A 15,805-nucleotide genomic window follows, 5' to 3' on the forward strand; every position below is an offset into this window, starting at 1 on the left:
AATTAGTCATAACTTATAAGCCTGCTAAGAAACATAGTAGTAAATGCATCTGTAACCACTCGGAAAAAGAAGATAAGTTCATTCACATAAGGGTATGCGAAATTGTTCATTTTTCTCTCTGACTCTGTATAGACATGGTATATTGGGCAGAGGAAAATTCTTTTCGGGCAATTGTGCTTTAATATGACTAGTAATTTTTATGAATTTTAAATAACTTCTCCAAAATTTTTATTTGAAATGCATTGAAAAATTTATAAGACTTTTTCTCACAAATTAAGAACTTAAAATATCTTTTAAAAAACTTATTACAGGATTTTTAGACACCCTACTAAAATAAGCATTAGAATTGAAAACTTAAAAAGTTTTTAAATCTAATTATCCATTTTCATTAGACATTTAAAATTGAAACAAACTATGCAAGAAATGAAAAATCTGCAATAAAATGAGTAAAAACAGAACTTGTATATATATATTAAACTATTTGTCTATGTATAGCTAAAGAAAAACAAACTACTCACAAAGTCAATCCAAAATCCAGCAATTAAACAATTGCATAAACGTTTTCATCTACTTTCCAGTACACATCTTCAGGTGGAATGTAACGATTCAATGAAAAACTTCTTCATTTAGAATCATACATGCCGCATAGTAGGTGTGGTGCCTGGCTATTTTTTACAGAAGCCTTGTAGATATCATACTTCTCCAAATGTCATAAAAGCATCTTATCATACATAGAGTGGAGGATCCTGGATAGATGAAGAACTCCACCTCTGGTCTGAAGCATAACTGCCCTCACATCTTATGCTTTGGACTGGGGTGGAGATCTTTCATCCATCCAGGATCCATGTATGATAATTCATGATAACTATGTTGACCTCCCCGGTCCAAAGCATAAGCATAAACCAACTTGACTGGCAATTGTATTAATGTTAAATACAGAAAAAAGCATCTCATATGCTTGGTAATGGCTTTTATGAAAAACCAAGAATTGCCAACAAAATTAATAACTATTATGTGATAAAAAATTGCCAGAACAAAAATTTTTTAAATTTAGAAATTTTAATAATAATAATTACTATTACTATTATTTCTTATATTTATATCTTGTTTAATTGTATACTTGCAGCTGATTAATTTGTTGTTGTTTTACAACATTATGTTTTTGTTCTAACTATTCAATATTTAAAAAAATATTTTGAAAAGTTTTTGTTCTGCACATTCCAATTTTGGAATATTGATGATGATCCGATGAAGACCTTGGATAAGACCAAAAATTAAAAAATTTTTGTTACTTGAAGTTAAAGGTTTAGTTAAATGTGGGTATTTTTTTAATCTGGCAATTTTTTCATGCCATGATAAACTTCTTAAAAAGACATTGTAAATTTCAGGCTACGTGTAATACAATTGAAGACAAAGACAAAAATAGTTGTCTTAAAATTTTTAAATTTTAATTTCACTATTTTATATTGGATGAAATAATTAATTTTTCAAAATTTTTATTCAGAAAATTTAAAAAATCTACAATGTTGCTATGATTGTGATGCACTTGAGAATTTAAATAAGAAAACACACGTATGCACGTAGACCGCATCCCTGCCGAGCAAGATGAATGTGTGAATTTTTTCATTCACGTTGCACCAAACGTGCAAAATAAACATGATTTTGTGTGTAAAAATATATAAACATTGAGGCTGTGACATTAAAATTTTAAATATTACATAACATACAGAGTATCAAATTTGTAGTTATTTTGCATGTTAATTAGCTTTAAATTTCATTCTGAGCACTTAATTTTCTGTACATCAATAACAAATAGTATAGATTACATAGTAATCTATTACTTATCAACAAGCAACTTTTCTTTGGGCAAACAAATTTACATTTAGTTCTTAATTCGTATTGTCCTTTGCTTATTCATATTTGTTAGCATTAAACTGATGTATGATGTTAGAAGATCATCCATTTTATAACCCTAAAAAAATTATGAATGATAAGACACCATAATAACAAATAATCTCAACCATAATGATTAAAATATTAAAATTTACCAGTGGAGTTTCACATAATAACTTATTTCCACGGACCAAGTTTCCAATAGTCATGTGGAAATAAGTATTTCCACTACTCCAATTGGATATACGAGTGAAAGGATGGGTAATTAAAATATCCTGAAATTTAAAATACGTAGGAAAACATTATTGGTAAATTACTTTTATCATCAATAAACTCTTAAACGGTTCTACTCACCTTAGATATTGGATTTATTAAACTAACTCCTTGTTTATTAATTGCTATAAGAAGCTGTTCTGGATAACTTGGATCAGTTGTTTGCTATAAATATAAATGATATTGATATTTTAAAATATATTTAAGTTCTTTGTAATAAACAAAGACATTATAATAATACCTTCACTTCAAAAAATGCTGAGCCAAATGTAGGCCATTTGTATATTGTTTTTAGAAAGTTAACTTTAGCATCTTCGGGAGTTAGACCAGCATCCGAATTATAACAAGCAACGATTGACTGCAAACATCAATATGTTAAATCCAAGAAATTTTTTTATAATTTAAATTGATACAAAATAGGGTAATTACTCTTTTCCAATCACTAGTGCTCTGTACTTTCATTATATCAGCAGGAATTAGTTCTCTTAGTAATGTTCTTTAAAAAAAATAATGAAATACTCATTAATTTAATCAACAAGCTATCTTGAAGTTATTATTTACTAAATTTACAAAAATACATACGGAATAGCTTGTAATTCCACTTTGCTTTCACCAAATCTTACCCTATAAATAAGGGCAGCCAATCTTGCTGCATCATCTTTAGTGCATTTGTGATATCCACGTAATAATTTTGGCAATTCCTACATTGTAGATGTATTGTAAATAAATGACAAATTTTAAGATATTAAAATTCTAACATTTAAATACCTGATGATAATGAAATATTATATCTGCATTTCTATCTTTCCCAGGAACTGTATTTGTCCATAATTTTTTCATGAAAAACACTTGATATGTGAACTGAGGAATTGAACCTGATAAAAATTTAATTTGCCTTTAACATCTAAACAGTAATCGTACATTTTTTATATTTAAAATAAATAATTAACCATCTCTTGTAGGTCTTGCTTTCCGAATCCAGTCAGTTAAATGCCGAACAAAATCAAAAAAGAAATCTCCTTCTGGTACACTTATCACTAAGTTTGTAGGAAAAAAAAATGATTTTTGGAAATATATTTAGTGAATTTTAATCATTAAATGAATTTACCTTTGTCAGCAATTTTCACAAATAAACTAAACCCTTCTGCAGATCTTAAATTTAATCTCTGTGCAATATTCTGACAAAAATCTTTGGCTCTTGTACTAGAATCTACTTCAAATGCCTGTAATTAAATTCATTACATATTAACTAATTTAAACTTATTTTAAAATTTACTAAGTCATAATTCATACTTCATCTGTATCATCAGGAAAATAAACTTTATGAAAAATTTGTGTAGTTTTATGTTGAATTGCTTCTACTTCTACCAAATGTGGTGGGTATTTTCTCTGTCCAGTTCTATAAATTTATTTATTTTTAAGTAATGTGATTTTCTAAAGTTAATTCAATTATGTAAATTAATTAATAAACCTGAGTGTTTTCTGAAGTCTCTGAAGAGAATCCATGGCAATGGGATGCCTGCGTGTGCGTAAAAACAAGGTCAATTCTTTCAATAAAGTTTGACTAGGAGCAAAAAGACCTGTAGACAACCACATGAGCTCCCATCCTCTTTCTTCACTTAATCTGAAATTAAACATTCATATAGGTCTAAGTACAGTACAGTAATACCCTGAACTTATGCAATAGGTGGGACCGAGCAATAACCGCGTAAGTCGGGGTATAATTTCGCAATCTGTGTAAAATCCAAGTCGAATGTATGTAAGCTAATAAATGTTCTCGTTAATCTTATCTCGTCATTTGATTCATTCACGGTTACAAGAAATCACCACATAGTGTCTTTCAAGTCTCCGTAGATATAATAAAACACAGAAATAAATAACACAAAATAAATTGTAGTTATGTGTCAATTCTGCGCGACACGTCCGAACATGTAAGCTGAACAATAGTGTGGGAGGGGAGTGAGTAATCAAGAGTTGCGTGGTGCTCAAACAAAAGACAAATCAACGAGATTTGAAAATCGCGTAACTCCAAGTTCGCGTAAGTCGAGGTATTACTGTACACTCATTATATCATATTACTATTAATAATACTAACCTGTTTTTATTTTCTGTGAGTTGTTTCATTATTTGACAATAGATTTCATCTCTTAATATTTCCTTTTAATAAATAAAGAAAATAATTACTTTTGAAGTAATATTATTGTATGGTTGATTACAAGTAAATAAAATATTTACATGTTTTAGAGGACCGTCAAATATCTGATCTGTTAATTCATTACCAGTTCTTGTTCTCCGAGATGGTAGATCACCCATATATTTCAAAACAGGTAAAATGTTAAGTTAATTTTTAGTATTTGTATATTCGTACGTATAAATAAAACTGAGATTTTTAATTATGTTCTAATTTTCTTTTATTTTAAATTTATTAAAGTAAATAAAAGGATATCATTAAATGCAAAACAAGCTTCTTGACTAAGTTCTTCCTTGTTTAATAATTTCTTGAGCAATGGTTGTTTGATTGGTTCTCTAGAATGGCGCCATAATTGTTCGTTATCTCTTCTGCGTGCTGATGATAGTGTTAATGTTCTAGGTATTGTTCGTTTTGGTGGTGGCCTATTGTTTAAACACATTAAATATCATGCAAATAGTTAGGAAATCTTATAAAGAATATGCATTACCTAAAATGATCAAGAGAGTATTCTTCTAATGTATGAGGCTTTTCCATTGGTTCAGGACCATTGGTCTGCCTTATTGAAAACAATTGTCTGCTTTCTTCTGCACCTTCTTGTGTAAATAATGCAAGTATATTATTAGGAGGTTTACTTAAGGCAGGAAGTACATATACACATTCAGATGGAAAATCTCCCTTTTCTCCTGTTCTTTCACATCTTCCAATGCACCAATTATTTGCTGTAAGTGTTTCACCACAATGTCCATCTTCAAGAAAAATCAGATCTCCCTGATTTAAGCTTAGGAAGGATGGGCCATCTCCTGTAGTTTAATGAGGATCAATCCTTTGCTGAAGTAACAAATTTAAATTTATCCAAAATAAATAGAATTAAAAACACTAACCATTATAATCTTGAAGGGCAATTGCAAATTTAGATCTCTTTTTCAAGCCATCTAAAAAGAATTCAACAAGTTCACGAATATCATCTGAGTTTGGTGACTGAAAAGTAAATTCTTCTCCTCGAATAGTAGCAACTATAAAACTTTGAAGGAAAGGACGACTACTTCTGTTAAAATTAAAAAGTTCCTATTAGAATATTAGAAAATAAATGCTTAATAAAGTATTTTTCAAATTTTAAATTTCTAAATATGGATAAACATAATAATCAGCAAATACAGTATATCCTTTTATACTTTTAAAATATACTTTTATATAACAAAGTATTATGCTTTAAGTAGTAGTATTTTAATTACAAAACTTTCATTAATCTATAATTTTTTTCAATCCACCTTTTGATATTTTTAATGAAATTTTCCATATTTTGATTATTATTTTTATTAGCTGTACCCAGTAAATATTTGCTGTAAAAAATTGTGGTTAAATTACAAATAAATAAAATAAAGAAATAAATATATTAATAAATTTTATGTAAAATAGATTTAAGGTTTAATAAATTTCTCAATATACAATGATTTTTGTGTAAATATTTTCACAGTTGTGTATCTTATTCTAAGGATGAATAACTTTACATTTTTTGTTTATTTCTTGTCTACATTGTACAAGTTCTTTGCTGCTTAGACACCATTTGAAAGAAATGATGTCATACCTCCTAACTAAAATTTAATTTACAATAATCTTTAATTTTGTTATTAATGAAAAAATAATCTGAAACAAATGAAAGATTGTCAACTTGATGTTATTTTTGGAAATGTTTTTACACAGAATGGATATTTTTTAGACTCTTTCTACCCTGTGGACACTAAGAGAGCTTTTTAATTGCAGTCATGATGTTTGGTCAGGCCCACAGTGCATTGGCCAAGTGTTGAGGAAAGAGGCATAATGTATCTGAGATGAAACACTCCCAAAACATTCCTGGAGTTTTTGACCCATCCAGATTCATTCCTGGGTCCCCAGTGAGGTAGACTGATACCTTAACTGCTTGACCATCTAGCCATTGACTGAATGGGTAAGTTCAATAGCAGAATGGCAAGATTTTGTCTTACCGTATTCTATATATATATACATTTAGATAGATAGCTATTTGAGATTTTTCTACATATTAATTAACTTCTATTTTCTTTTATTTTATAGAGCATAGCCATCTTTAATAATTCTAAGCATATTAGACTGTATAATGTGATCAAATGAATAATAATTAACATTCATAATAATCAATCTATCAAATAAAACAAAATTACAGATACCATAAAAGAATCTGATCTGATAATAATTCATATTTATAAATTTTACCTTTGACTGTTTATTGTAGTAATTTCTGGAAATGATAACTCCAAAAGCACTTGTTCTTGATCATCCACAACATAAACTCCTGTCCAATTAATAGCAATAATTACATCATTTTTAGGCAAATGAGGACCAGATGATCTTAAAGCTTCATAAAAACGAGAGAAAAGCAATGGCCATTTATATTTGGCATAATCGACAACATCTTCCTTAACTCTCAATGGTGGTACTCTTTCTTGATAGTAGTAGCTCTATAAAATATATAATTTATTATTTTTGAAAAGAAAGTATTACTGTTTATTTGTGTGAAGAAAGCACTCAAAAAGAATGTGATGATAACAATTGGAAGAAACTTACTTGTGACAATATTACTGTTCAAAATTTAAAGTAGTTTAAGTTTGATGTTTTATTTATCTATTTTTAATTTAATTTAGAACTATTAACAGTTAAATTGTGATATCTTAAGCACATATCTAAAAGAAAAATTCTTCATAATGATAGTTTTTTGCTAATAGATCAATAAAATGTTATTGATTACTTATTAAACAAAATAATATTAAAAATTCAATTAATTAGTTTGATAAAAAAAACAAAATCAGAATATTCATATTCAATTAATCAACTATTGAAAAACTGTAATAATATTCCTAAAAATAATAAATTTCTGGTAATAATGTGAGATTAGTTACCAGATGCCTTTCTTACACACTAATACAGTATGTGTAATTTAATTTCTAATATATCTGTATATATATTAAAAAAAAAAATATATTAAGTTACCTTACTATATGCATTTGTAACATGATTTAACCATCGTTCAATACTTTTATCACTTGCTTGAAGACAATAATCAGGAATGTAATTTGGCAGCAATGCTACTAATTGATCTAAGAGGAGATCTGTGCCATGATCAATATAATATTGCTGAGCTGCTATCATAGCAAGATCTTCTTCCTTTTAAAAACAAATTTTTAATATAACAATTAATTTAACCGATTAAAATGTGCCTGTGATGAGAATTCTTATTGAGAAATCTCTTATTACAAACCAACACTTTTAAGCACTAAAACATTAAACTAGAAATAAAAAATGCTACTTNTATTTGTCTATGTATAGCTAAAGAAAAACAAACTACTCACAAAGTCAATCCAAAATCCAGCAATTAAACAATTGCATAAACGTTTTCATCTACTTTCCAGTACACATCTTCAGGTGGAATGTAACGATTCAATGAAAAACTTCTTCATTTAGAATCATACATGCCGCATAGTAGGTGTGGTGCCTGGCTATTTTTTACAGAAGCCTTGTAGATATCATACTTCTCCAAATGTCATAAAAGCATCTTATCATACATAGAGTGGAGGATCCTGGATAGATGAAGAACTCCACCTCTGGTCTGAAGCATAACTGCCCTCACATCTTATGCTTTGGACTGGGGTGGAGATCTTTCATCCATCCAGGATCCATGTATGATAATTCATGATAACTATGTTGACCTCCCCGGTCCAAAGCATAAGCATAAACCAACTTGACTGGCAATTGTATTAATGTTAAATACAGAAAAAAGCATCTCATATGCTTGGTAATGGCTTTTATGAAAAACCAAGAATTGCCAACAAAATTAATAACTATTATGTGATAAAAGATTGCCAGAACAAAAATTTTTTAAATTTAGAAATTTTAATAATAATAATTACTATTACTATTATTTCTTATATTTATATCTTGTTTAATTGTATACTTGCAGCTGATTAATTTGTTGTTGTTTTACAACATTATGTTTTTGCTCTAACTATTCAATATTTAAAAAAATATTTTGAAAAGTTTTTGTTCTGCACATTCCAATTTTGGAATATTGATGATGATCTGATGAAGACCTTGGATAAGGCCAAAAATTAAAAAAATTTTGTTACTTGAAATTAAAGGTTTAGTTAAATGTGGGTATTTTTTTAATCTGGCAATTTTTTCATGCCATGATAAACTTCTTAAAAAGACATTGTAAATTTCAGGCTACGTGTAATACAATTGAAGACAAAGACAAAAATAGTTGTNTAAGTTTAATTTTCTCTTATATTTATTAAGAAGTTAAAATTTCTTAGTCATTGTTAATTAAAAAATTTTAAAGTTTACAAATACATTAATTTTTTTATGTTATATGAGAATTTTAATTTTTACTAAATTCTGTATATTGAAAAATATATACAAAATTATTTTTAAAAATAAGATAATTTCTTTTTATTTACCATTTCTAGTAACTAGTGACTATAATAAGAATTAAACAGTGAAAAGATTCATAAATTTTTAGACTATTGTTTTTATTTCTTTCCAAACAATCTATTTTAAATTTTGAATAATGCTTCTCTTTTCTACAATCTTTTAGATATTTTATTCTAAGAAAACAGATAATTTTAAAAACAGTACAGAGTGCTGTTTTTAAAATTATTTAATTAAATTATTTAACCAATCATTTATTTAAATTTTAGCTCTCATTTCAACCCAATTCAATGATTTTGTTCCAAACTTTTTCTGCTAAAGTAGTCATCAATGCAACTTCAATTATATTGAGAATATGTACATCATTAGAATATAACCCTGTAAATTCCAGTAATCTTTATCATTTCCTTAAATTTTTTATGGTATTTATTTCTCTTCCAGAGCTATTCATACACTTCATACATTTTCCAAAAATAAATTTTAATTTCATTGTTAAATTTCTTTCCTAATATCTTTGTCTTATTTCATCCTCATTATCCTTTGATCTAAAATCAAATTTTTGACAACAAAGTTTAATGGAAATTCAAATTTTTATTGCAATCATGGTTTAATAACTTCCATTATACATTTAAAGTTACCTTCTAGATGTTTGATTTTTAAGATTCTAAATACAAAGTTGTTTTTGCAATGAATTGAAACTAAAATATTCAAAAAGTGTAAGAGATATTTTTCCTTTTATAACTTTATATTGAATCTTTGCCATTTTTTTTCCGAAAGAATTTTAATATCTATTGTCATTATGAATCAAGTTATTGTTAAATCTATTTTATTTTCAATATTGGCATTAAATTCTTTTCTTATAAATAGATTTAAGGTTTAATAAATTTCTCAATATACAATGATTTTTGTGTAAATATTTTCACAGTTGTGTATCTTATTCTAAGGATGAATAACTTTACATTTTTTGTTTATTTCTTGTCTACATTGTACAAGTTCTTTGCTGCTTAGACACCATTTGAAAGAAATGATGTCATACCTCCTAACTAAAATTTAATTTACAATAATCTTTAATTTTGTTATTAATGAAAAAATAATCTGAAACAAATGAAAGATTGTCAACTTGATGTTATTTTTGGAAATGNGAGAAAACTGTATTTGAAATATAACATCATTTTATATATTATACTGTCACAAAAATTAAAGGAAAAAGATTCAGAAAAACATATTAAGACTACTTGAGAGAAAAAATTCTTTTTGTAAGCTTTATAACTTTCCCAGTAAATTGAATAAAGCATTATTTATCATCATTCCAAATTCTAAACCATGTCAATATATTTCATGGAAAATATGTGGTTTTTATAACACACTAAAAAAAAATTTTTTTTTGTATAAATTACTGGAGAATGTAAAATATCTCTTAGGACAATTATTAAAACAATTATGGTATATAAATGTTATACTTACTTTATCACATCTATATTCACCAAATTTGACACCTCTCACTACTTGTTGAAATATAAGATTAGTGGCAACAGGATCTTCTGATGGATTATGCCATGGTGCAAATATTTCTTTTCTAAAGAATAATCTCCATGGTGCATTACGTTCCTGAGCACCTTGTTCTTTTGCATATTGTTCACACTGTGATATTGCGTCCATAACATGCTCTCCTCCACTTCCTAAAGATGATACCTTAAGACAATAAAAAATAATAATTTTAAATGTTTCATTAATATTACTACATGTATAAATGTTTCATTAATAGATAGGCATTTGGCTTTCTTGTACTTAGTAGTTATTTTTATAATATATAAACATAATTAATATATTATGATTTCTAATATTTAATTTTATCTAATGAAACTTTTCTCAGCTAGAGCTATTTACCACATTTATTCAGTGCAATAAGCAATATCATTAAGAACTCAATTACAGTAGAGTTTCAAATTGAAAAATATTTGGTAATATTGAGTATGTAGTTGAAACATTGCCTTAAGAATTAATGAGATTTCATTTCACATACAATGATAATTTGCTTTCACAATATTTTAAAACAACTTTTCATAACATGAATTTTCAATCAAAACTTTGACAGTAAAACTAACATATATTACATTGCAAACAATAATTAATGATAAAATGAAAAGTGTTTATTAATCAATGAGACTTATACTCAAGCAGATATTCCTTCTGCTTGAGTATAAGTATATATTTTTGTATTTAGCAAGAATAACAAATTACCAATAAAATAAAACTGTTTTTGTTTTTGCACTAAAAATATATGAGAAATAACCTTTAATTAACAAAGTAAAAGTTATAATCTGTAATATTGGTAATTGCTATATTCAATTTATTTTAGTAGATCATATTCTAAACCAAAATAGTAGTGTTGTGTGTGTTCAAAATCATTCTGAACACCTAGCATTAATACAAATGCATATAAATTTTATTATTTTTTTATATCTTAATGAAATCAGGTTATACAGAGCAACATTTTTTAATACCTTATCAAACAGAGCTATATAAAGTGAAAATCCAAACTGATCTTTTAACTGAATTTTATCTGACAGTTGAGCACATAATTCTCTGGCAGTTGTAGCAGAATCTGCTAGAAGTGTTTTAGTATTTCCATCCATAAAAGTTATGGGTAACATCAAAGGTTTTTTTGATTTTGTGGCTTGTAGTTCTAACCAAGAAGGTGGCTGTCCTCTAGTGCCATTCATAAAAGTTCTTCTTAAACGATCTTCACAATAAGGTGCATAACCTGGAGGACCTTCTCGAATGAAATTTAATAGATATTTCACAAACTAAAAATATGTAAAAAAAGTTAAATTAGTAAAAGTAATCAGAAATCAAATAAATTGATATTAAAACATTTACTTTATCTGATGGAGCAAAACATCCAACACAAAGAGATAATAATATCCATCCTCTTGCATGTGAACTTTTATTAGGATTGTTAGTTAATTGCTTACAAATCTGACAATAGATTTCATCTCTGAAATATAAAGTAAGAATTTATGTTTATCTATATTTCAATTTTTATGATTAATTTATTTTAAATACTCATTTATTATAAAAGTTATGCTATTTAGAAAATAACTTTGCATGTTTTTCATATAATATAAGATTTATTTTCTGTTGATACAGTTATTTATATTTTAAAATTTTAAAAATCTTTCAATTTTTTTGCTTACAGATACTATGATAGTGTAACTTTTTGAAATAATTAAATTTATACAGTATTCAACATATTATATAAATGACGAAATCTACAATGCATAAGACGTCCAAAAAGCAAATGGTATGTTACCAACGCAGTGATGAAGAATCAGATAATCATCGTCATAAAGAAAAATTGCCCTCTCCTGTTTATAATGAAAAGCACAAAAAACAAAAACACAAGAAGGATGATAGAAAAATTTCAAGAGACAGCAGTCCAGAGAAATCAGAAAATTTTTCTGATTCTCATGCTCATAGAAGATATTGAGATCAAGAACATATCGAAAAAGACAGTGATAATGAATCAAATAGACACAAAAAGAATAGATTTAAAGAAAAAAGGAAAAAATATTGATACAGTGATGACGAATTTGATACAAGACATAGAAACTCTGATAGAACGAGGCCAAGAAACTTCAGACCAAGCTATAAAAATTTCTGTGAAAGTAGATACCAGAGAGACTATGATAGCAGAAGAAGCAGGTATACTGACAGATATGATAGGAATCAATCACCACCGAGATACAGAGACGAAAGATACAGGTATTTCAGTGATGAAGAAAGATTTGATGAAAGGAGGAATTATGGTGATAGATAAGACAGGAATGCAAATAGAACAATGGATAGGAAACGTGCTTGCAGTCCCACAAACACTAAGGATGATGATGATAACCAGAAAGATAAAAAGCCCAAGACCATAGAAGATATTTTTACTAAAGATGGTGGAGCATATATACCTCTTGCAAAATTGAGGATGATGCAGAGACAAATTACTGATATTATATAAATGACAACTAAATATAAATATCTTACATTTCTATAGTTATTTGTGCATAATTACATTCAAAAATAAAACAAAAAAATGATTTTGAGTTATGTGAAAATATAAATAGAATAAATTTGAAAATTAATTTACCACATTTATTCAGTGCAATAAGCAATATCATTAAGAACTCAATTACAGTAGAGTTTCAAATTGAAAAATATTTGGTAATATTGAGTATGTAGTTGAAACATTGCCTTAAGAATTAATGAGATTTCATTTCACATACAATGATAATTTGCTTTCACAATATTTTAAAACAACTTTTCATAACATGAATTTTCAATCAAAACTTTGACAGTAAAACTAACATATATTACATTGCAAACAATAATTAATGATAAAATNTCACAACGGTTAACCGACTGTTCTAGTCGACAAAATTCAAATGTTCACTAGTGATGTGGCGCTACAATATTTGGCTATGTCTTGGCTACTTTAATATTATTTTTGTTAAATTTTTGCGTGTTTTAGCTGGCAACACCATCTCGACTATTGAAGGGTGGCCAGTATTTAAATGAGACTTAATTTTCTAATTATGAGTCGTCGTTTGTTTTGTGAGCAATAAAATAACTTAAAAATAATTTTTAACAATACAATAGCGACAATTATTATTTTAAAAAAATTTGTTAGGCTTAACATCAATGAAAATTCAACGCGAAGTTAATTAATAGCGATATACTAATATACTATACTAATAATGTAACTTTTTCATTATTTTCGGTTATCCGATTTTTTCAGTTATCCGACCAACCTGAGTCCACAATTCAGTCGGATAATCGATGCTCTACTGTATATTCTATTCTAATGCATTTCTCAAATAAAAATATTTGTTAGAAATTTTACCTAAGTTCATCCCTTAGAATTCCATGTCCAATAATGAAATGAAGTTTTTCCAAATTAGAAGTTGGCCTGCTTTCTAACCAGCTACTATAACTATCATCATTAACATCATCTTCTTGCAGTCGTCTTCTTACATCTTCAGTTAATTTATTTTTCTTCTTTAATGTTAAAGACACAAGTTTGTTTCTAATACTTCGTGATTTTTGTTTTGTATATGTTTCCTATTTAAAAAGAGGAACTATCTTAGCTTTATCAGTTAAATAATCAGTTACAAAAAATTAATGAAATTACAGCAATCTTACAGTTTCCATTCCCATTAACTGAGCTTCTTGAAATTCTTTGCTTTTGATGAAATTTCTACCTAATGTAGCTGATACTTTGCTCATAACTGAAGTATTATCCTGTAATGAATAGTATGTTTTTATAAACTGAATAATTTCATCAGTATACTCAAATATATAACTTACCCTTTCCATTATATGGAATTTTGGTTCTGGTAGATCACCCATAAAACGAAGAATCGTAATCCATAAAGCATTTGCAGCCTTTAATAAAATATATATTTTCTTATTTGGTGTATAAAAATAATATGATGATTTTATTACTTATCAAAATATATATATATATTTATATTAAACATCAAAAAAGTAGAATTCAGATAAAGATAAAACAAAAACTTAATTTTTAAATTGAAAATAAAATTGAAGAGTTAAATTAGACTTTCAATATTTTTTTTATTGTAAGTGTTTTAAATTGGATTTAAAATTTCAATTATGCATTGTTCATTAATATTTAATTATAATTATTATCAAAACATTACAAATAAAAATTAGATTTTCAATAATTACCTTGCAATCACCTTGAGTAGCAAGAGGAAGTAATGGTTGCTTTAAAGATTTGCGTTGATATTGATGACCAGCATTTCCCTGGAAATAAGTTGCTGCATATTTTTGAAATTTATACTCAGATAAGTCTTCTTGATCAATGGGAGGAGCAGGTAATGTGCCTTCAGCTTCAGCTTCAGCAGTTACTAGTGCATTCACTCTTGATTGTTCCAAATCCTGTAATTAGATTAAAAGTAATCAAATATTTGTGACAATTCTCTAATTAAAAGTATTGTTATATTTATTGATTGTTAAATACCTTGAATGCTGTTGGAGCAACTTGATCACTTGAAGATTCGGTTCGTGGTAGAAAATCAAACATTGCATCGACCTAAAGCATACACAAATAATAACATTTTCTTTTCTTGTTTTAAAGTTTTTTTGTTATTTATTAACAGCAAGCTCTTACTAATTTAGAATCATCTAATTGTTCTTCTTGACGATGAACTGCATCAATTATCACTGCTTTTTTCTGTTCAACATTTCTTCGGTCTGCCACTTCTTCTTCACGTAATCTTAATTCTAATTCTTGTAATCTTTCTCTATATTTTTGTTCAGCAATTTCTCTTGCTCTCTTGTGATTCATTTGTTTTCTCAATTTTTCTTCTTCTTGTTCTCTTAATCTAAGTGCTTCTATTCTATGACGATGCTAAATGAATAAAATTAATTATAACAACCATTTCATGTAACAATGTGAATTATCATATATTAGTATAGGAATACAACTTTCAAAACACTTACCTCTATTTTCATCTTCCGATAATTTCTTTGCGCAATCACTCTCCTAACAAAAGCCTGTATTTTTACAATAGCCCAATGCCTTTTATGGTATTCTCTTCTTGCTAAAAGTCCACGGCATCGAGCCTGAAAATTGAAATTGCAAAATACTCTCTCTTAACGTTTAAGAATTAATAAACAACAGAATAACTAAGGTATTGTTTATAATTTTAATATAATATATATTGAAATATTTCTATTTAGTATTCTTAATTGGTTAAAGATCTTTTATGTGTTTTAAAAAAATTTTAGCATACCCCTATATTTAATTTATATTTTGCTGATGTAAAATGTTATTAAAATGTAAAATAACTATTTTAATCCATAGAGATTAGAAAGTTCAGTTCATTTAACAGAATATCAGATAGTACTGCAGTTTGTTTAAATGAGCACTGTGTTGGCAGCTTTAGAGTAAAACTTGGACTCCTGCTCTAAAACTGCTGAAATCTTTCATTGATCAGT

The 15,805-nt window shown here is 27.2% G+C and overlaps 1 protein-coding gene across 3 annotated transcripts in view; it reads right to left on the reverse strand.

The window, feature by feature from the left end:
* Positions 1-1,479: 1,479 nt before the first annotated feature.
* LOC111626930 (myosin-VIIa-like) overlaps positions 1,480-15,805 on the reverse strand; it is a 106,462-nt gene continuing 92,136 nt past the window's right edge. For all 3 annotated transcript variants that reach the window (XM_023370457.1, XM_023370456.1, XM_023370458.1), the window contains 28 exons: positions 15,308-15,430; positions 14,976-15,215; positions 14,826-14,897; positions 14,531-14,743; positions 14,150-14,227; positions 13,985-14,083; positions 13,686-13,903; positions 11,675-11,792; positions 11,299-11,601; positions 10,259-10,486; positions 7,361-7,534; positions 6,587-6,831; positions 5,239-5,402; positions 4,845-5,157; positions 4,613-4,779; positions 4,402-4,493; positions 4,262-4,323; positions 3,638-3,790; positions 3,460-3,565; positions 3,275-3,389; positions 3,117-3,203; positions 2,935-3,041; positions 2,749-2,867; positions 2,596-2,662; positions 2,408-2,524; positions 2,248-2,331; positions 2,049-2,168; positions 1,480-1,972 (listed from right to left, as the gene is read on the reverse strand). In XM_023370457.1, the coding sequence (XP_023226225.1) occupies positions 1,883-1,972; positions 2,049-2,168; positions 2,248-2,331; positions 2,408-2,524; positions 2,596-2,662; positions 2,749-2,867; positions 2,935-3,041; positions 3,117-3,203; positions 3,275-3,389; positions 3,460-3,565; positions 3,638-3,790; positions 4,262-4,323; positions 4,402-4,493; positions 4,613-4,779; positions 4,845-5,157; positions 5,239-5,402; positions 6,587-6,831; positions 7,361-7,534; positions 10,259-10,486; positions 11,299-11,601; positions 11,675-11,792; positions 13,686-13,903; positions 13,985-14,083; positions 14,150-14,227; positions 14,531-14,743; positions 14,826-14,897; positions 14,976-15,215; positions 15,308-15,430 (4,074 nt within the window). In that variant the 3' untranslated portion in view covers positions 1,480-1,882. The remainder of the gene's footprint in view (positions 1,973-2,048; positions 2,169-2,247; positions 2,332-2,407; positions 2,525-2,595; positions 2,663-2,748; positions 2,868-2,934; positions 3,042-3,116; positions 3,204-3,274; positions 3,390-3,459; positions 3,566-3,637; positions 3,791-4,261; positions 4,324-4,401; positions 4,494-4,612; positions 4,780-4,844; positions 5,158-5,238; positions 5,403-6,586; positions 6,832-7,360; positions 7,535-10,258; positions 10,487-11,298; positions 11,602-11,674; positions 11,793-13,685; positions 13,904-13,984; positions 14,084-14,149; positions 14,228-14,530; positions 14,744-14,825; positions 14,898-14,975; positions 15,216-15,307; positions 15,431-15,805) is intronic.

Source organism: Centruroides sculpturatus, unplaced genomic scaffold (genome assembly GCF_000671375.1).
Source record: "Centruroides sculpturatus isolate CEXI.00-Female unplaced genomic scaffold, Cexi_2.0 scaffold164, whole genome shotgun sequence".
NCBI lineage: Eukaryota > Metazoa > Arthropoda > Arachnida > Scorpiones > Buthidae > Centruroides > Centruroides sculpturatus.